Source organism: Ursus americanus, chromosome 4 (assembly GCF_024610735.1).
Source record: "Ursus americanus isolate L20-20 chromosome 4, mUrsAme1.1.p, whole genome shotgun sequence".
Taxonomy (NCBI): domain Eukaryota; kingdom Metazoa; phylum Chordata; class Mammalia; order Carnivora; family Ursidae; genus Ursus; species Ursus americanus.
The window spans coordinates 61,467,431-61,488,570 of NC_142130.1; the positions used below are offsets into that span (position 1 = coordinate 61,467,431).

The 21,140-nt window shown below is 37.5% G+C and overlaps 1 protein-coding gene across 1 annotated transcript in view; it reads right to left on the reverse strand.

The window, feature by feature from the left end:
* Nucleotides 1–285: 285 nt before the first annotated feature.
* Nucleotides 286–21,140, reverse strand: part of HTR1F (5-hydroxytryptamine receptor 1F) — a 127,602-nt gene continuing 106,747 nt past the window's right edge. Inside the window, exon 4 of the mRNA XM_087861716.1 lies at nucleotides 286–2,980. Within this exon, the coding sequence (XP_087717842.1) occupies nucleotides 1,831–2,931 (1,101 nt within the window). The 5' untranslated portion in view covers nucleotides 2,932–2,980 and the 3' untranslated portion in view covers nucleotides 286–1,830. The remainder of the gene's footprint in view (nucleotides 2,981–21,140) is intronic.

Below are 21,140 nucleotides of genomic sequence, written 5' to 3' on the forward strand. Positions count from 1 at the left end.
AGCTTTGTTTTTTCTTCTTTATTATAATGTTCATTTGTTTCTTTGTTTCACCTTTTTACTTTTTAAAGTAAGCTCTATACCCAATGTGGGGTTGAATGCATGACCCCAAGCTCAAGATTTGTGTGATCTACCGACAGAGCCAGCCAGGTGCCCCGTTGTGTTTCACCTTTTAAGTTGTAAATATGTTAAAGGGAGAAACTGTATTTCATTATTTTCTGTATCTTCCATATAATATATCTCAATGCCTTATACAGAAGGAGAATTCTGTAAATATTTGTTAGATTGAGAGCAATGTGTCATAGATACATAAAAAAAAAAAATTGATGTATTCTTAAGTACCCGACCAGGAAATAATATTTAAAATACACATAAAGGTATAGCTTAAAAAAAGGAACGTATTGTTTTTCAAATAATCTTGGTTGATGGTATACCTTCCAAAAGGCAGTCTATCAACTTGCTGGTTCAAATGAAATGAAATCTTCTCAGAAGCCTGGTTATTTTATTTTTAAATCCTTCTATAAGTAAGAGAATAAATAGAGAAACTTAGGATATTCCTTAGGGTTACTGAACTAGTGGAGTGACTGGGAGATATACAAAAAAATATATTTATAATTAGCATGATATGAATCTCTGCCTCTTGATTTCTACCAATTGAAAACTTAGAGATGTTTTGGAAGTCAGTGGAAAGTTCTAAGAATTTCTGTCTCATTCCCTCTAATAAAAGGGATATAATGTCTAAATTGAAGGTTTGGAGCTGCTGAAGTGCCAAGTAACACTGACATTTTAGTTAGCAACTGAGCTTGTTAGCATTAACAGAAATGAAATCTATTTTATATTTTAAAAAAGGCATTAGGAATACAGTAACTATGGTGAGTAACCTAGGGTCCTTAGTGCCTTAAATCTGATAACTAAATAAACGTGGGGCAATTAGAATGCGGCCCCTGCACCGCTCTTGAATTACTGTTACTAGGGTAAGCTTTTGATTTCAAATGTTGGTAATACATGGTTAAGAAAATATTATTCTAGGAATTCATTTTGAACAAAGAGAATATGTTAAATGTGTACAAGTTCTGTGTTCAGAATTATTTTGGAGTGCCTAACTCACTTTATGATTACTCTTTACTATCTAAATACAAAGTCAGTATCAATCTCTGACTTTGACATTTTGTGCAGTCATAGTAGGAGTCCTTGTTTTTGTTTGTTTGTTTAAGGTTTAATTGTAAGTAATCACTATACCCAACATGAGCTCAAACTCACAACCTTGAGATCAAGAGTCACATGCTATCCCGACTGAACCAGCCAGGCACCCCAGGAGTCCTTGTTTGCTCCTTCCCCCCACTTCCCCTTTTTCCCAGAATAAGATGAAGAGGGGACAGGAGTAGTTAGGTAGGAGAAATGTGTGCTTTGTGGTGAGTTATCTTTCCTATAAAATAATAGAATCATGTAATAAAACCATGGGATTATATAGAAATTACAGATGTTGTTAATTGAACATGTTTCTGTAATTATTATAAGCCATAAACCTGGAAAATCACTGTTATTTATAATAATAATTATCATATATATTTCCAGTTAGCCTGTTAGGGACATTGCATAGGCAAAATATTGTTTATAAACAATAAATTATCTTCTCATTTGAGTACTCTAGAATGATGGTCAAAAGAAACATCTTTTACTCAATAAGTTTATCGTCATGTTGCTATTAAAATATAAATTATATTCTTATAATTTTAGCAGTTTTATTTCCTTTTAAAAGTTTAAATGTTTTATCATTTGGCATTCATTTAGTTTCTTCCTGTCAAGAACTTCCCAACCTTTTCATGATGAACTTTAACATCGGCATCGTACAAGCTTTTGGAATGCTTTCTTGAAGTCTTCATTAAAGATCGTATAAATCAGTGGATTTATAAGGGAATTGAGATATCCAAGCCATGTCAAAAAATTTGACATTTCTTCAGAAATTTTACACTTTTCACAGACATTAACAACCAATTCCTTAACAAAGAAAGGCAGCCAACATATTACAAATGCACCCAAGATTAATCCCAGGGTAGTGGCTGCTTTGCGTTCTCTTGTGCCTGAGATCTTTTGTCTTCTCCAAGATTTCTCATGCTTGAATTCAGACCTGGGGCTTTTCATCGTGCTATGAATTTTATCAAAGTCTGTTGATGGATCAGAGAAAGATTTTTCTAGCATGTAGGGTGTGGAGGCTAGTCTAGTGCTTTTCTCACCACCCCCCAAGAGGACTTGGCCATTCACCTCCTCCTTGGCAATCCTACTTGCTTGTCTCTTGTGGTATAACGTTTTTGCTGCTTTATATATTTTGTAGTAGAGGATCAAAATCAACGTTAATGGGATGTAGAAGGCTCCAAATGTTGAGTAAATAGTGGAAACAATGTGGTCGTGTTTGATGATGCACTCATCATCCCGGCTGGTTCCTTGATGCCTCCAGAATAAAGGAGGCATCGAGATAAAAATTGATATAACCCAAACAATTGTAATCATAATGCCAGCCTGCTTGGGAGTCCTCTTCCTGGAGTACTCCACAGCATCTGTGATTGCCCGGTACCGATCCAAAGCGATCGCAGACAGATGTAGGATGGAACACGTGCAGCACGTGATGTCAATGCTCAGCCAGATGTCACAGACCACCTGCCCCATAATCCAGCTCTCTCTCACAATATACACAATGCTGAAAGGCATCACCAGGACAGCGACAAGAAAATCTGTGACCGCAAGGGAGCAAATTAAATAGTTGGCTGGGTGGTGCAGCTTCCGGGTCACGATAATTGTGGCAATCACAAGGGAGTTGATGGTCGTTGTCATCAGTGCCAGCCCGGAGAGAGTGAGGGACACCAGAATTTTGGATGGCATTCTGTTTAACAGTTCTTCTGAGGTCAAGTTTTGGTCCGATGAATTTAAGAAATCCATTTTTTGGGGGTTTGCTTTAAAAGATCAATATAGCTGAAAAAATGGATACCTGTAACAAAGGAGGAGAAAATCAGTTCAGAAAAGTCTTCAAAAATTTTTCTCTGCCTTTCAGAATACATTTTTAAAAAGTCTATGTGTATGTTTTCCCAGAATATTCTATGGATTAAAAAAATGGGAGTTTAGATTAAAAATTTTCTTTTTTTCTCATTTTAATTAAAAAATTCTGATGAGAACAGTAATAATAACTTTCAAAACATTTCTTAAAATACAGCTCAAATACAACAATTTTTATGAGTCAACTTAACCTATTACTCAGTAAAATCTCTACCATTATAGAATTGCCTTTAAGAACTACATTAATCCTAGCTGTGTTTTTCCCTTCATCTGTGGAGAAAAGGTTTAATAGTACATGCCATTAATATATATTTATGCATTATATAATGTAATATAAGAAAATATCATATTAAAGGCAGTATTCAAAATCATAAGCAATTTTGTACTTAATTCAAAGTTACATTGAGGATATTATAATTGGGCTCATGGAGACTAAAGGAATTTTTAGTGTATTTCATATCAGGATATAAAGATTATAAAAGGGAAATAAACAAAAATAAAATATTTTTAGTATATCCCTAGCATTCTATGATCATTTTATGAAATTAGGAAAATGTCAGAGTGGTTAGCAGTCTTTGTGGATATAAGTAGTTAATTTGGTTTAAAAAGATGAAATAAAATTAGTTGGAGTCAAATAGCCATAAATCACTGCCCATTAATACAGTGACATATATGACCAAGTAACTCACTTAACAAGGTGAACTTGCCAGCATGGAGAGCTTATAATGGCATTCACTCTGAAATGGAAATTATTCTTCTTTACAAGTCACCATTGTAAGTACTATGTAACCTTACTTCTGAAAAAGGACACTCCAAACATGGCTTATAATTTTTGCTTCAGTCCATGCTATTGCTTAATTGTAAGTCAAAGTGCAATTGGAGTATGATGAAATAGGATTAATCTTTTCTGTAAGATAGTTTTATTTATTTATTTATTTATTTATTTATTTATTTATTTATTTACTTATTTATTTATTGCATCAGCCCTTCTCTCTTTTTAATAATTCTTTTTTTTTTTTTTTTTTTAATTTAGGGGCTCCTGGGTGGCTCAGTTGGTTAAGTGTCTGCCTTCGGCTCAGGTCATGATCCCAGGGTGCTGGGACTGATCCCCGCATCAGGCTCCTCACTCAGTAGGGAGCCTGCTTCTCCCTCTCCCTCTGCCTGCTGCTCCCCCTGTGCTCTCTCTCTCTCTGTGTCAAATAAATAAATAAAATTTGACAGAGAGAGAGAGAGAGAGAGAGCAAGCAGGAGCAGGGGGAGCAGCAGAGGGAGAAGCAGATTCTCCAGTGAGCAGGGAGCCCAACTGGGGGCTCAATCTCAGGACCCTGGGATCATGACCTAGCTGAAGGCAGATGCTTAACCGACTGAGCCACCCACCTGTGCCTCTTTTTTAATAATTATTTAGCAACTACCCGTATCTTAGGAAAAGACAGAAGACAGAAATCTGAAGCTTTATTATTGCATCTCCATATTTAATATTCCTTACATTATTTTTATTTTAAAGTGGTTATATTTCATCTGTTGGAACTGATAAAACAATACTTTAAAATACTTAATATTATTATATTAAGTGCTTCCTGTGAAGTGTGTGTGTGTATGTGTGTATAATAAAACCTTGTGGTACAGCATATCTAGTATTCTACTTGTGTTTGGTTACCAGTACTAAATTAATTTTTATTTTCTGATATTCATTGAAGGCAGGTGCTGATGGCTTGCCCCTAAGCGAATTGTGTGGCACAAGAAATTTGAATACCTGCTACCCAGAAAATGAGTAGTTGTCCTGTGTGTAATTGAGAAGGAGTTATAAATCTACATTCTTTATATCAACACTTGCCCATTTGTAAAGGACAACTAAGATAGCTCCAGAAAAAGAATGGAAGCTAAAATTTCCTTAGATATTCTAAACCGTGGTTCCCTGCTTTAGTTTGCCTCAGAACTGGCAGGAGGACTGTTAACACCCGGATTACTGGGTCTCACCCTTTGGAGTTAGAGATTCAGTAAAACTGGGCTGGGGCCCTCAAACCTGCATTTCTACCCAGGTCCCAGGTGTTGCTGCTGTTGTTGGTCCTGAGAATAGGTTTCTGGGGAGAACCCAACATGGGTGTTACTCAGCTGTTCGTCTAATTCTTTTACTGCTATAGCATCGATGAGGTCCTCTCAATTGAGAGCAGCTCTGACATTTCTGCTGTATGACTTTCTCAGCATCTCTCTTTCTCACATTCTTATTTCTTGGAGTTTTCCAAATAAATGATCTTACTGTAGTTTTTCTTCTGATGTTTCTGTGACGATTTTTATTGGTGTCTTTTTGCAGTACAGCTCTTGGACCTCCTGCTCTAAGACGGTTATTCCCCTCCCCCAACATCATTTCTACTCTTTTCAGCCTGTAGTTTCAGTTAGGTCAGATGACATAGGACCCTATTTCCTAAATCCCTACTGGATCACAGCCTGAGGTATAATAGTGTGATTATCTGTACCATTAGGATTGTCATGAAAATCCTTGCTTTTGTGCTTTCAATATCAGTGGACCTCACAGTCTTTAGCTATTTTCCCTGGAAATGTGTTTGGGCAGTCGATGGTCAAATGTGATGGTGAAACACTTACTCCAAGCCAATTAGACATATTAGGAACATGGTAGATTAATTAGTTTCTACCTTCTAATTTCCCCCCCATTCTCTCATCATAAAACTTGTACTAAATATTCAATTAAAAAACTAAATATTTTCCTGATTGGTTAATTCTTTCCAACAGTGTTTATTTAGTGTTTAATTAGTTAATTTATTATTTAGCACTATGGGAATTCATCTAGTGTTTATTTAGTGTTATGGAGTTGGTTTAAAAGTGATGACATTTTCCATATTATAAGCAAAAATAACTTTCCACTTTAATTGGCCTGATAAACAGTTTGACATAAGAGTCTCTTCAAGAGGTAATTCTGAAATTACATTTTGAATAGAATATTGAACAAGAGGAACTGTTTGGAAATAGTTATGTGTGTTTTCATAATAAAAATGAATTCTTTCGGTACATGGACCAGCTTAAAATTAGCAGGTGAATTGGTTGATAATTCAACTGAATCCTCTAAGAATCATGTTGTAGCATTTAAATTAAATTCAATAAAATGGTAGTTAATGCTAAGGAAAAAAATCGAAATGTGTCATATAAATTTGATTGCCGTGTCTAAGAAATCTTACCATTATTAAATTTAGAAAACGAATCTTCTTATAGTTGTTTTTATTGAAAACAAAGAAAATAGGAAAACAAATGTAAGCAATCACAATTGGGTTTCTTTTTCTTTTTGTTTTATTTTCCTTGCCACTTAGAATTTCAGTAAACCATTTACCTTCATTAATTCATACATGACCTCCAATCAGATTCTTTCCTATTCCTTTACATGGTAAGTTCCCACTTACAATGAGAGGAAATATTGTTTTAAAGATTTATTTATTTTAGAGAGAGAGGGACGGAGGGACAGAGGGTGAGGTAGAGAATTTTTAAGCAGACTCCCTGTTGAGCACGGAGCCTGGTGTGGGGCTCAGTCTCACAACCCTGAGATCAGACCTGAGCCAAAACCAAAAGTTGGAGGCTCAAATGACTGTGCCACCCAGGCACCCTGACGTAGGTGCAATGATTGTTTCTCCTTTCATAGATAAGAAAACTGAGGTACCAGGGTTCTATAAACTTCTCTACGATGACAACATAACAACAAATAATTGGTAGAACGAACCCATCCCTTAATCACCATTTTGCTGTCAATGAAAAATTTCTTATTTTACTTATAGTCTGTTATACTCATGAGATCTACAAAGTAACTACTTTTTTGGTAAAGATTTTGTTATAGAGTAAGAGGTGTTTTCAAGTGTAGGCAAATATCCAGTAGAATGAACTGCTTATTTCTTTATGGGGATGTTTAAGATAGTGACTATGTCTAAATATGTAAATTGTGATAGAAATGTGTTCATAGTGTTTTCAATTTTTTTTACTGCCTTTCTAATTCAGAGACTTCCTTTGTGTTTTTATTATATTTCTTTGCCTCCATTTATTTCTTTAAGAAATATTTACTCAGGGGCGCCTGGGTGGCACAGCGGTTAAGCGTCTGCCTTCGACTAAGGGCTTGATCCCGGCATTATGGGATCGAGCCCCACATCAGGCTCCTCCACTACGAGCCTGCTTCTTCCTCTCCCACTCCCCCTGCTTGTGTTCCCTCTCTTGTTGGCTGTCTCTATCTCTGTCGAATAAATAAATAAAATCTTAAAAAAAAAAAAAGAAATATTTACCGAGTGCTATTTATATGCTGATTAATCTGCTAGGTGTCAAAGAATGGCAAAAAACAAACGAGCAAACAAACATACCGCTGAACAAAACAAAACAGCAAAACAACACATTGTTCTTATTTTTAAGAGTCTAGCACAGTAACGAAACAGCCAAACATACAATACAACAATACGATGCAATAAGGGCATCACAGAGGTGTGTATAGTGTCCTAGAAATGAGGGAGAGTTAATCATACCATGGTGAAAATGGTGAAAGCCTTTCCAGGTAGAGGGGAAAGTATGAGCAAAGGCAGAGGCATAAAAATATAGGATGTGGACTTCTGCAAGATGGCCACATAGAAAGATCCTGAATTCACCTCCTCCCATGGACACACCAAATCTACAGCTACATATGGATCATTTCCCTCTGAAAAAGATCTGAAAATTAGATGAACTGCTTCTCCACAGCGAAGGATTAAAAGACCACATCCAGAGAGGTAGAAGAGGCAGAGATACGGTCTCACCAAAAACCCCATCCCTGGTATGGTGATACACAATAGGGTGGGATCTCACCAGTCTGGTTCTTCTCCTGGAGGAGCAATGTGTTGGTGCCCCACATGAGGCGCCTAACCCCTGGGATCTGCACGGGAGGGATAAGCCTCCAAAACGTCTGGCTTGCACACGGAAGAGACCCAAAGTGTTATAGAAAACTGAGATTTCCCTTTGAAAGGGCTCAGGCGTGGTCTCACTTGCCCTGAGACCCAGTGAGAAAACAGCAATTTGAAAAGCGCCTAGACTATATGTAAAGGAGATTCATTTGCTAATCTAAAAGCATCTGCTGGAGGGGCCCGGGGCAGTTGAAACTCTCCCTGGAGATAGAGGCCCTGGTAGACACCATTTTTGCACATTTCACCATCTTGGCACACTTCACCTACCCTGCACAGGTAGGGAGATTGGACATCACGCCCTTCTGCTATCTTGCTAAGACAGGCATGGGTGAGTGGTTGCAGCACTATCACGCTGCCTTGTGGAAGCTGGAGAGCCCAGATGGTTGCAGCACTTCCCTGTGAGCATGAGTGGTTGTAGTGTTCTCCAGTGCCCCAGCTAAACTCAGTGAGCAATGGGTGGTTGTAATATCCCAGCCCCTCCTAACTGAGGCTGGTGAGCAAGGAATCACAGCATCCTCCTGCTCTCAACTTAAAGTCAGCACACATACAGACAAGGCTCTTTCCCATTGCATTCCTGAAGACTGCGGGTGCCTGCTGTCAAGACATTTCCCTGCTGCCATTCTGAAGTCTGCCAGAGTACCCCACCCCTTGCACTCTAGCTTCCTAGCTAAAGCCAGCAGGCACATGCAATCCACATAGAGGACACCCTTTAATTGCCTGGCCCTGCTAGTCGAGGGGGCTGGGGTTCCTGTGCTCCCAGGAATGTAACAACCAGAAGACAGTTCTTGGCAGGCCACCCCTCTTCAGGTGCTACACAGACAGCAGACTAAAATACAACCCTGACTGCCTGTGAAAAAAGTCTGTTTTCTTAACCTAGAACTTCAGCCTAAGGGACAGGCTTCAGGTTTCTCACACAAGTAGAAGCTAAGGAGGTGTTTGCAAAATATAAGTGGGGAGAAATTATGCTTGTGCACCCACCAGCCTCCCTAAAGCTTGAAGAGACCTCCAGAAAGGAGCGTAACACTCATCTGGAGTCCCAATTTTTGGAACTATCACCTAGGGGATACCTCCAGATTTCTTGTTCTGGAAGCTAGCAGGGATTTTGATTCTGGCCCCACATGGCTGTATATATTTGCATACTTTAAAAGTTGTTGCCTCAGGGTCTGACTTCCAATCAGGTTGAAACCAGGTGCTAAATGAGATTCCTCCCTTGGATCACTGACAAGTCTTGGCACACCCTCCACAGCTAGGGCATATCAAGAATAACTCAAGTGGGGGGGGCACCTGGGTGGCTCAGTCGTTAAGCATCTGCCTTTGGGCCCCGGCCTGATCCCAGGGTTCTGGGATTGAGCCCCATATCAGGCTCCCTGCTCTGCTGGGAGCCTGCTTCTTCCTCTCCCACTCCCCTGCTTGTGTTCCCTCTCTCGCTGGCTGTCTCTCTCTCTGTATATAAATAAATAAAATCTTAAAAAAAAAAAAGAATAAATCAGGTGGTTTAGACAATCACAAAGGTTTGAGAAACAACCAAATTTAGGTTGAACAAGAAGGCTCATCACATACACAAGGACACTCCTTAAAGAGAGAGAGAGAGAGCTGTTTCACTTAATACATAGAAGCAAACACAGAGAGTCAAGCAAAATGAGGAGACAAGTATGTTCCAAATGAAAGAAGACAAAACCTCAGAAAAAAGCCTTAATGATAAGAAGATAAGTAATCTACCTGGTAAAGAATTCAAAGTAATGGTCATAAAGATGTTCACTGAACTTGGGAGAAAAAATGGATGAACACAGTGAAAACTTCAAAGAGATAGAAAATATAAGAAAATAGAAAATAGAAGTCACAGATCTGAAGAATACAATAACTGAACTGAAAAATATACTAGAGGGGTTCGACAGCAGATTAGGTGAGGCAGAACAGATCAGTGAACTGGAAGACAAAGCAGTCGAACTCATCCTGACAGAGGAGCAAAACAGAAACAAACAAACAAATAATTTCTTAAAATGAAGATAACTTAAGGGACCTATGGGACAACATCAAGTGGAATAAAATTTGCATTATAGGGGTCCCAGAGGGAGAAGAGAGAGGAAAAGTGGCAGAAAACTTATTTGAAGAAATTATGGATGAAAACTTCCCTAACCTATGGAAGGAAACAGACATCCAGGTCCAGAAAGCCCAGGAGGTTCCAAATAAGATGACCCCAAAGAGATAAACCACACCGTAACACATTATAGTTAAAATGTCACAAGTTGAAGATAAAGAGAGAATCTTAAAAGTAGCAAGAGAAAAACAAATTGTTTACATAAAGGAAACCCCATAAAGCTAACAGAAGATTTCTCAGCAGAAACTTTGCTGGCCAGAAAGGAGTGGCATGACATATTTAAAGTTCTAAAAGGAAAAAAATTCCAACCAAGAATATTCTACCCAGCAAGACTATCATTTAGAATTGAAGGAGAGATAAAGAGTTTTCCAGACAAGCAAAAGCTAATCACTACTAAACCAACTTTTCAAGAAATATTAAAGGAACATCTTTAAGCTGAAAAGAAATAGCGCTAATTAATAAGAAAATATATGAAAGTTAAAATCTCACTGGAAATGGTAAATATATAGTAAAGAAAGTGGGTTAATAACTTATAAAGCTATTGTGAAGGTTAAAAGACAAAATTAGTAAAATTAACTAAAATATAATAATTAGTGAAGGGAAAAAACAATAAAAAGATGTAACGTGTGAATTCAAAAATATAAAACATGGGAAGGAGCAAAATATACAGTTTTGGAATGTGTTTAAATTTCAGTTGCTATCAACTTAAAATACACACAGACACACAGCCACACACAGACACACACACACACACACACACACACACATATCTCAAAAAGATGAGGAAATGGAGGCACATAACAGCCACTGATTTAAATCCACCCAGGCAAATGCTGTCATAGTGCTCTATTCTGAGGGTTAGAAATGCACCTTCATTAGATCCACTTCTACTTGTTAATTTGGTTCTCTAATCTGCTGTGGCTCTTGAATCCCCTCTCTGGGCTCTTGACTGTGCTCTCAGAGAGGTCCTGTCTTTCTATGAGAAATAGTCTGGATTTACAGCTAGGTAGACTTCACAGCCTGCTTTCTGCCTATAGAAAATCTTTTCATTTTGAACACTGTCTTTCCCCTTTGGTCCAAAGTAAGTAAAATTCTCTTAAAAACTTTGTTTCTCTATGAGTCTGATTGGAAGTCATGACAGGCCCCAAAATACCACATGCATAGTTTTACAGGACAGATTTCTCTTTACTTTGCCTAGAGTATTAGGTCTGTGGGACAACATCCTTAAGATTCTCAGAAGCCTATTTGCCTAGCAGAGGACTCTACTAGGCACTCCTTTAAACCTTTCTGAAGTCTTAATAAACACTTTTACAACTATACCCTTGATCTATTCTTCATCCTAAGGCCTTTTTTTATTTTGAGAATCTTTTGCTATCTAGACAGATCAGTGATATGAAGTAGGTTTGTTTTCCTATCTTGACAAGTCCTGGCTCTTATATATTTCTTCTAAATTTTGCTTGCAAACTTTAATTCCTCTCTTTCTTTCCATACCTTATTATATACCGCTAAAAAACTATCAGTTTGCACTTTAAACATTTTGCCTAGGAATCCTCTTGGCCAGATCCATAAGTTCATCAAGCACATTTATCTTTCAAGTTACTGGAGGCCACACTTTTACAAATTGTTTTGCTACTACAACACATGGGCTGCTGTTTTTCTAGTCTCCAAGATGGTTTCATCACCTCCTTTCCAGCCTCCATAAAAGTTCGTGCACTAACAGTCTTCCCACTGTTTTTTTCAGGATACTACCTTGTTCCAAAGCCAATGTCATGTGTATTGATGTTGATTTTACAAGGATGGACCATGCTCCAGTGTTGAGCTCCTAATACCTGCAATGTAAGGAGCAGTAGGGAACAACATTTCCCAGAATCTGCTTTAAATCTGGCTTCAGAGTTTGATAGTGAGAGGAATTCCCACAAGATTTGGGAGGGAGAAGAGAAGGATGGTTGATGACTCTCTGAATGTGGTTGCAGCCAGATGCATGGTCAAACATTGACAGCAGCTTCTGTGTGCTCTTGGAAATAGTTCTTGGGAATTTTCTCAGGTTTTTTGAGAATTACAACAGTTTCCAAGAAAGCCTTTGAGAACTACCTATTTAGGGCCTTTAGGCTAAGGTGCTTCAGTGTCTCCTTTGACTTTAGGCAACAATTGGGTTGAATTAAATTTTGACTTTCCCGACCTTCCCCCCAACCTCATGGTGTTCCACATTAACATAAACTCCAATGTCATCATTAAATCCTTTTATTCCAGGAATATTTTGAGTGACTCTGTGTCCCTGACCAGTCCCAGACTAATACAAGCAGATACACTGCTAGGTGATTGTTGGAAATTAATAACCAAAGCAGCTATAACTGAATATTGAAAATATTAAGCAATATTTTCATTAAGACCATTAATGAAAGCAATTTTAACTATTGAAGGATTAACCAACTTTAACCAAACCTTAAAAATCTTTAGAAAGAAGAGAGAAATTCTGATTTTAAATGAAATTCACATATTTCATTGCATGAATGATTCTGGTTATTGTTTTCAAGAGACACCTGCATAGTAGTCTGATAAAAATGGGAAAACAATTAAATTGCAACAATGGAAAATCTTAGGGAAAACTGCACTACATTCAATGAACTGTAAAAACATCTATAAAAGCACCTGTTATGGAAAAGGAAGCAAATACACGTGCACAAACTCAGTATGTTATACTACTTCCTTTATTTGTTGCTGACACCTAGGGGGGAAGAAGCTAAATGTGTGTATGTGTGAGCAGAGGAGGGGTGGAGGCTATGGAAGAAGTAGGGCTGTGAAGGCAGTAAGAACTGATGCTTATTTCTGAAATTGGGGCTTCAGTTTAGTAAGAGATTATCACATATTGTAAATAAAAGCCACAGTGCTAGAGTTAAACAAATCTTCATCTGAAGCCTGTCTCCCCACTTACTAGTATGAGCTCAGAAAGTCATTTCAACTTTCAAAGACCCGCCCTCTTTGGTGAAGTGAAGATAGTAAGAGTCAAATCTTTTAAAGTGTGGTTGAAGATTAAATATAAATCCCTTAGGTCCTGACACCTAATAAACTCACTATTTATATTTGTCCTCTGTAGTAAGGATTAGTGAAAGCATTAAATGCATCTAACAGGGTAAAAAGTATTACAGTATTTTTAGTTTTACCTAGTCTTCATTTTATAGTATCTGTAGTATCACCATTGTCTAATGCCAAGTTTTCTAATTCCACAAAAAGAAAATGGCAGTGCGAGGAAACAACGTGCAGTTACCATGTGTGAGAAGTGATGTACTCTTCTAATATTTGAGTTAAAATGGAAAACAAGTAATAGGTTGGTTAGCAAGCTAGAGATCAAATTTTGAAAGAACATGTTCATGATCTTTCTCTCATCCTTGCCTGACGTTACCTTTTCTTGAGTACTCGGTAAGGCAAATAGTTCACTCTATAGTGACACTGGATATAATATGTCTTATGTAAGTGTTTATCACCAGGAACAAGACAAAGAATCTGGAAATTCTGTACCTTTACTGGAAGGTTAATAAAAGTTGAGTTTTAGCTATATGCTAGATATGAAAAATATATTTTTAAAAGATTTTATTTATTTATGTGACAGAGAGAGAGGGAACACAGCAGGGGAGTGGGAGAGGAAGCAGCAGGCTCCCAGCGGAGGAGCCCGATGTGGGACTCGATCCCGGAACGCTGGGATCATGCCCCGAGCTGAAGGCAGATGCTTAACGACTGCGCTACCCAGGCGCCCCAGATATGAAAAATATTTTTAAAATTTATTTTTTAAAAAAAGATTTATTTATTTATTTAGCGTGTATGGGGGCAGGGGAGGGGCAGAGGGAGAAGGAGAGAGAGAATCTCAAGCAGACTTCCCACTGAGCATGGAGCCCAGGATGGGGCTTGATCCCACGATCCTGAGACCATGACCTGAGTTGAAATCAAGAGTCAGACACCCAACCAAATGAGGTACCCAGGCACCCCTAAAAAATTTCTTTCTCAAATTAATTATCAACAATCTGGTAAATATCTTAATCTAGTTACTTAATTTTGTATTCTTAATGTAGAATAAAATATCAGATTGGACAAAATCTTAAAATGTGAGGAGACAATAGCTAGGTTTACCTGCACATGAATAAAAATGTCATGGTAAATTATTTTCTTAAAAAAAAGTCACATGCTTGGGATGTGTTAAAACTCAGTGAAAGCTGTTGTGAGATTAAAAAGAGATCTAATTTTAGTGATGATTTTTGATTTGACAACTTCAATCTTTTTGACGCATAATATCTAGTTAACTGCACCAAGCTGGTGAGTTTTAAGCCATTTCAAGCACAAAAATCTCTTTTTATCTTTCTCTCTTTTTTTTTTAAACCAGCACTTGAAAAACATTAGGCTATTATATTTTACATTTTATGCAAATGTAACTAATGGAATGAAAGGTATTTCACTCCAGTGGGATGTATGCTCTTCCATTTTATTCTATTTTTCTTTTGTAAATATGTTAAATTGGAGTATTTCTCCTTTTTTCATCTTTAATTCACTTTCTCTCTTTTGACCCCTTTTACTTAAGCTTTATAAAGCACAGATCTATATTTGGTAGGTTTAGTAAGTACCACTTCGATTAACTGAGTATCATAGAAAAAAACAAATGATTAATATTGACATTTATTGGACACCACTGGCTTCCTAGGTCTGATATACAAAGCAGAATATCTAGTAACATAGTATAAGTGCTTAATTGCTGTCAGTTGAAATTGGGTAATTGATTTGTCATCTTCAATTAATGATAGCATAGAATGTTCAGCACTGAAACACAAGACAGATATTATATAGCCATGACTTGGGGCTCTGCTTAAGCATAATCTGGTCTTCCAGTCTGCTGGTTATTAACTACAGACTATTAACTATAATATGAAGAAAAGCTTAACTTTTAAACTTGGAAAAGATAGGCAGTGATTGACTGAAACGTTTAGCTTAAACATACACTGCTTTCTTTAAATATATGGTATAAAGTAGCCACAGTGTTAAATAAGATGGGCATCTTTCTATTTTCATTTTATTTAGTTGGCTTTACATAATGCTGTGGAATATAGTATCTTGTATTTCTGTGCTTTACACAGTAAAGTATCCTAAAATGCCAAGATATAGATTAAAGCACAGGGTTAAGATAGTAACATTTTAAGACTCGATCCCAAAATAATTATGAGAAATCTGTCTATATCTGAATAACAAGAAAGGAGAACTCCTCTTCATGTACTTTGACTTACCTTTTTTTTTTCCATCTGAGAATACTGAAGTTGCTACCAAATAGTTTTTCTCTGGTCCAAGATTTTTGGGCTAGCTTTTTATAATTTAAAATACAAGTTCTCATTCAGTAACTTCAATTACTTCTACCCTTCTTCTACTTTGTTTACTATCATAGTAGTGGCTATTATTATCTTTAGATTAAAAGTATTTTAATGCATGTACTTGGAATTGACACTAGTAAAGTCATATATTTTAGAGAAAATTATAAACAAGTTATAAAGAGTTTGTTGGATGTTTTATATATGGCATGGCTAAATGATGATGATTTATATATTACCTAGTTGTGACTTAGCATAGAACAAATCTGAACTGTCATCTGGACAGAATGGCAAAATACTGGAGAACACAATGTTTGAATGTCCTGATTTTGCTTCCTAACTTTTGAGCATCAGTTGATAAAATTTATTAGGCAATGCCGTGTGTGTTAGGTTCTACACGTGATGCATATGCATGAAACATGCAGCCCATGACATCAAGGACTCTATTGTTTATCAGTAGTTGGGGGAAAGAGACATTTATTTATTGAGGAAATATTAACTGAGTTTCAGCATTGTAGTTGGCAGTCTGGATATAAAAATGAATATGTCATGGGGCACCTGGGTGGCTCAGTTGGTTAAGCGTCTGACTCTTGATTTCAGCTCAGGTCATGGCAATGATTGTAACTAACAATGATGAGTTTGGTAATGAGCATGTACCAAGGACAAGTGAATCTTAGTGATTTTGTAGGAGTTCCAAAGAAGGGGAATTTTTATTTTTCCACTGGACATTAAGCCATGATTATTTAAGTTTAGATCTCTTGAAATCCTTTGCTACCACGTGAAGTCTGAGAATGAAGCCAGTACTTATAACCTGAAATGTACTATGTAATATATGCATTGGTAAATATGTAAGAAAGAAGCCATGATCATTCATAGGAAGAGCAGCAGTTCTGTCGGGAAAGACCAGAAAAGACCTTACACAGGAATTTAAATTTAAACTAAGACTTGAAGAATGAGTTTCCTGGATCATTAGGTGGTTGGGGGGAGTAGGTTGCAGTGAAGGCCTTTTGAGGGAGGAAATCATTTGCAAAGATATAATATCAGGAGGACTATGGTAGGAGATAATTTGCATGGGTATGACAGTTGAAGCTAAAAAATTGGACAGGAAGTAAGAGTTTTAAATACCACGATGGTGGAGGCCATGCAGAACCACTGGAGAATATGAAGCAGGATTAGGTAAAGGTTGGAGGCTATGATAAGAGATTTGTAAGTAGGGCTAGGTGAGAGACAATGAGTCTTCAGCCAAGGAATGAAACAAAGGGCTGAGGAGAGAAAATAGTTTTAAACACCTTTTTAGTGTATGACAGGGTTTGACAGCTAACTTAATTTGGGGGGTGGTGAAAGGTTGAGGTGAAAGGAGGAGCCTAGAATAATTCCTGTGTTCCATGAGAGGCAACCAGTTGGATTATGATACCATATACATGAAGAGGACACAGGAAAAGGAGGTTTGGTGGGGAGGTAAAAGGATAGGGCCATGGTGAAAGTAATAGTTTCAAACACACTGAGACTAACATATAAGACAACCTGTATGGAATCATCTAGAAGGCAGATCAGGATTGGAAATTTAATTCATACATTATTAGCTGAATCCCTGCATATCTACAAAATCACTAGGGATTGAAGAAGGCAGTGCACGGAAGAATGAATGTAAGATGAAGAATTGGATACAGTCAGTATGAAGTATTCCTTTAAGATGTTTGATTACTAATGAAAAACTTAAAATTAAAAATCTTTTCCAAAGGTAAAAAAAATAGAAACTCTGGGTTGAGAGATTTGATTTTTTAAAACACAAACATAATTTGGTGTACTTATGCAGTATGGGAACTAAAGGTCTCAAGCAAAGTGAAAAGTAAAATTATAAACTCAACTGTCATTTCTTTATTTGTTTATTGCACTTTCCCTCATTAGAATGTAAAGTATATAAGAGCAGAAACTTTAGTTCCTGGGCCTAGCACAAAATTTGGCTCATAATAGTCACTCAAAAAATATTTGATGAATGAATAATGAATGGAAAATACTCTGTGTTGATTGAGACTGAGGGAAGCATATACTCTTACACATTGCTGAAATAAACTACCCATGGAGACAATGTGGTGATAACCTTTGATACAATCATTCTATTTCTAAGAATTTATCCTAAGAATATATTTCCATGTATAAGAAATGAATGTCCATCAATACATACAGACAAATAAATTATTGTGCATACTTATAATGAATAAGTAAGCCCTTTATATTCTGACGTAAGATTTCTTAAAACATGTTTTAAAGTGAAAAATCAGAGGGTAAAAAAGTTTGTATGGTATGTTACTATTTGTGTAACATAAAGAATATGTCTGAATACAGTTGCTTATTTATACATACACTCTCTCTGGAAAAATACACAAGAAACTGATAATTGTGGTTGTCTCCTGGGAATAGAAAAGACTCTAAAATTTTATACTCATTATGTGTTTACCTATTTTTCAAAAGTAATAAACTAATAAAGCAAAAAAAAGAAGTACCAAACTTATTTGAGCACATTAGTTTATGTCAAACACCTTCCTAAATACTTTGTATGGTCTTATTTGAGACCAGGGGAAAGAAGATACGTGAAGGAAATAAGTTTGTAGCTAGTGAACATGTGAGCACATATGTATTGGAGGAGGGTGGAAAATGGCAGGAACTTGGAGGTTTTCACGTGTCATAGACTGTGTTTTCTCTCTGAATAGGAGACATTGTCATCTGTTGAGGGGGAGGAGGCAGGGATCATGAAGGGTAAGAAGAATATTTGGCACAGTTGCTATAGAGAATAGGAAGGGAATGATCAAAGGCAGAAAAAAAGAATTCTGTGTATTGTTTAATGCTGTTTGGGCATCATTCTTTACCACAGTGCAAGTGAAGGGAGGGGCAGAGGGAGAGAATCTTGACGTAGACTCCCCACTAGGCATGGAGCCGAATGTGGGGCTCAATCCCAGAACCAACGAGATCATGACCTGGGCTGAAATCAAGAGTAGGTCGCTTAACCTACTGAGCCACTCAGGTGCCCCAGTTGCCATTTGGAAATCCTCAGTACCCCTGGTATAAGAGTGTAAAATAAATGTTGGATTATATGTATTTTTATGGAAGAAGCACAATGAGGATATTTGCAGAAAAGTAGCTAAAGTTAAATGATAAGGACACCAATTGGGAAATAAGTTTAGATTACAACTGGAGGAGGTAGCATTTTGAAGGAAGGGATGAATTTAATGAGTCAAATGAGAATTTCAAGTCTGAGCTGTGATCTTGTCCAGTTGATCACGAAAATTCTCCCTTAACCTGTGGTTTTCTGTTGCTCAGCCCACAGCCTCAGAAGGTAGCCCTCCAGGGTAAAATTCTTCCAGAATGGCTCCAGCTAGCTCTTTGCTGAGCAATCATGACAAGTAAGCATCTGAACACATTACCACCTGGGGGCCTTTGCTCTAATTCAGTGGTTCTCAAAGTGTAGGTCCTGAACCAGCAGCATCAGCATCAGGAGAAAACTTACAGAAATGCAAATTCTCTTCCCCTCTCTTGACACTGAATCGGAAACTTTGGGGGTATATTAAAGCCTCTAGAGGTTTTGGACACATGCTCACATTAGAAACAACTGCTCTAGTTGTTCTCTCTTACCTGAGATAACCACTTAGTTAATTAACCTCATCAACTCCTTTAAGTGTTTGCCTTACATTCCCACCACTCTACTTAATATGTCAACCCACCTTTACCTTTCATACTTCTTATGGTACCCCTTCCCCTTCTTCTTCCTCATCAGCTTTATTTGTTCTTTTATCCTTAGCCCTTATAATTTCCTGCACTATATACTTACTTCATATGAATGTTTTTGTCTAATTGATTTGAGTGCAGGAATCTTTTTGTTTTGTTGACATTGATATCTTCCAAGTTCCTAGAACAGTGCCTAATGTATAATAGGACCTCAATTGATATTTGTAAAATGATTATTTGTCCATTGTCTAATCAAGAGCCATTTCCAAAGCAGTCCCCTTTGCGGGGTTTGTGGCGAAACAGTTGGCCAACAACAGTGTTCCACCTGAGAATTTTTCAGGTGTGGGTCTCCCACCAATCTCAGTTTTCCAGACTGTAGGAGCCATGGGCAGTCTCCTTAGAGTTCCTCTCTTTCGGTTTGAGATGAGACCTCCACCCTCACCCCCAAACCTCCCTCACGTCCAAACATACTCACTTATAGAAAGTGGAGGTAAACTCTCAGCGAATCTATAACTTTCTCCAAATATTGTCCTCATCCTTTTTTTCCAATTCTTACTCTCTTCAATTTTAACACAACAGTAATCTTCAGGTAGTGAAAGCTAAGAGATATAAAACTCGGTTTCCCCACTGCTTTCCGAACAGTTCTGAACAGGGCATAATTTAGTCTAGCATCTTGTACTGGAATATGGTAGTTGATATCTGCTTTCTTAGGGTATCAGCCCAAAATAGAATGTTTAATTTTTATTCATGTCACATGGTGTTCTTGGCTTTTATAGTCCATTTTTTATATTTTAGGCAAAGCGAGTCCTTAAAAACATGGCTAAATGATTCTTTTCTGCTCTTCAAAATTTTCAATGACTTCCCAGTACACTTAGAATAAAGTCTAGATCCTTAACATTGCCCTCAAGGCCCTTATGAATCGGTTCTCACTCACATTATCGGTCTCCTAGGGTGTCAGTTCGTGTATGCTTACTATTCTTGAGGCTACAGGCCTTCTTAGTTTTTTTTAACTTTTTTTTTTTTTAAGATTTCATTTTTAAGTAATATCTACACCCAACATAGGGCTCTAACCCACAACCCCAAGATCAAGAGTTGTATGCTTCACTGACTGAGCCAACTAGGCACCCTGGGCCTTCCTAGTTTTGCTACTTGATAAAATCAGACTGCTTCCTAGGTTATGGCCTTTGGGCTTGCTGTTCCCTCTGCTTGGAAGTTTCTCTCCTGGAGAACTGGTTCTTCCTCATTAAAGTTTCAGACACTCTCATACTACGTTATTTTTCTTTATAGTATTTATCCCTATCTAAAATTCTTACAGTTTTTTCCCAGGTATTATCTGTTTTGCCTGTTAGAATGTAAGAGTCATGAAACAAGGATCCAGATTTTTGGTTCAATGCTGTAACCTCAGTGCCAAGAACAATATCTAGTATGTAAGATTTTAGTAAATACTTGACAAACATTTTATTATATGCCTCCTACATTCTAGGCCCTCTGCTGGTTACACAATTTCAATTAAAAAAATTTTTTTAGTCCCTGCCCTTAAGAAACTTCAGTTAGAGTATGAAAGAAATAAGAGGGGTGCCTGGGTGGCTCAGTCAGTTAAGCGTCTGCTTTCAGCTCAGGTCATGATCCCAGTGTTTTGGGATGGAGCCCCACCAGCAGGCTCCCTGCTCAGCAGGGAGTCTGCTTCTCCCTCCCCCTGCTCTTTCTCTCTCCCTCTCAAATAAATAAATAAAATCTTTCAAAAGAAAGAAAGAAAGAAAGAAAAGAGCCAACTTTTCATGTGGCCTGATAAGTGTTAGATAAGATCAAAGTGTAAGGGGTTCCATGGTAGTAGAGAACTAGCGGTGGGGACAGCGGTGTCAGAGGGTACAAGGTGGGATTTCAAAATGCATAGACTACTTCCTGATGTTCATGGAGAGCTGAATGAGGGATGGAAATAGCTAGGGGCAGAGGGGGAAGGTGGTGGTTGGGTAGTGGGGATGGGTGACCTTTTCTTTCATTTTTGGTGTCTCT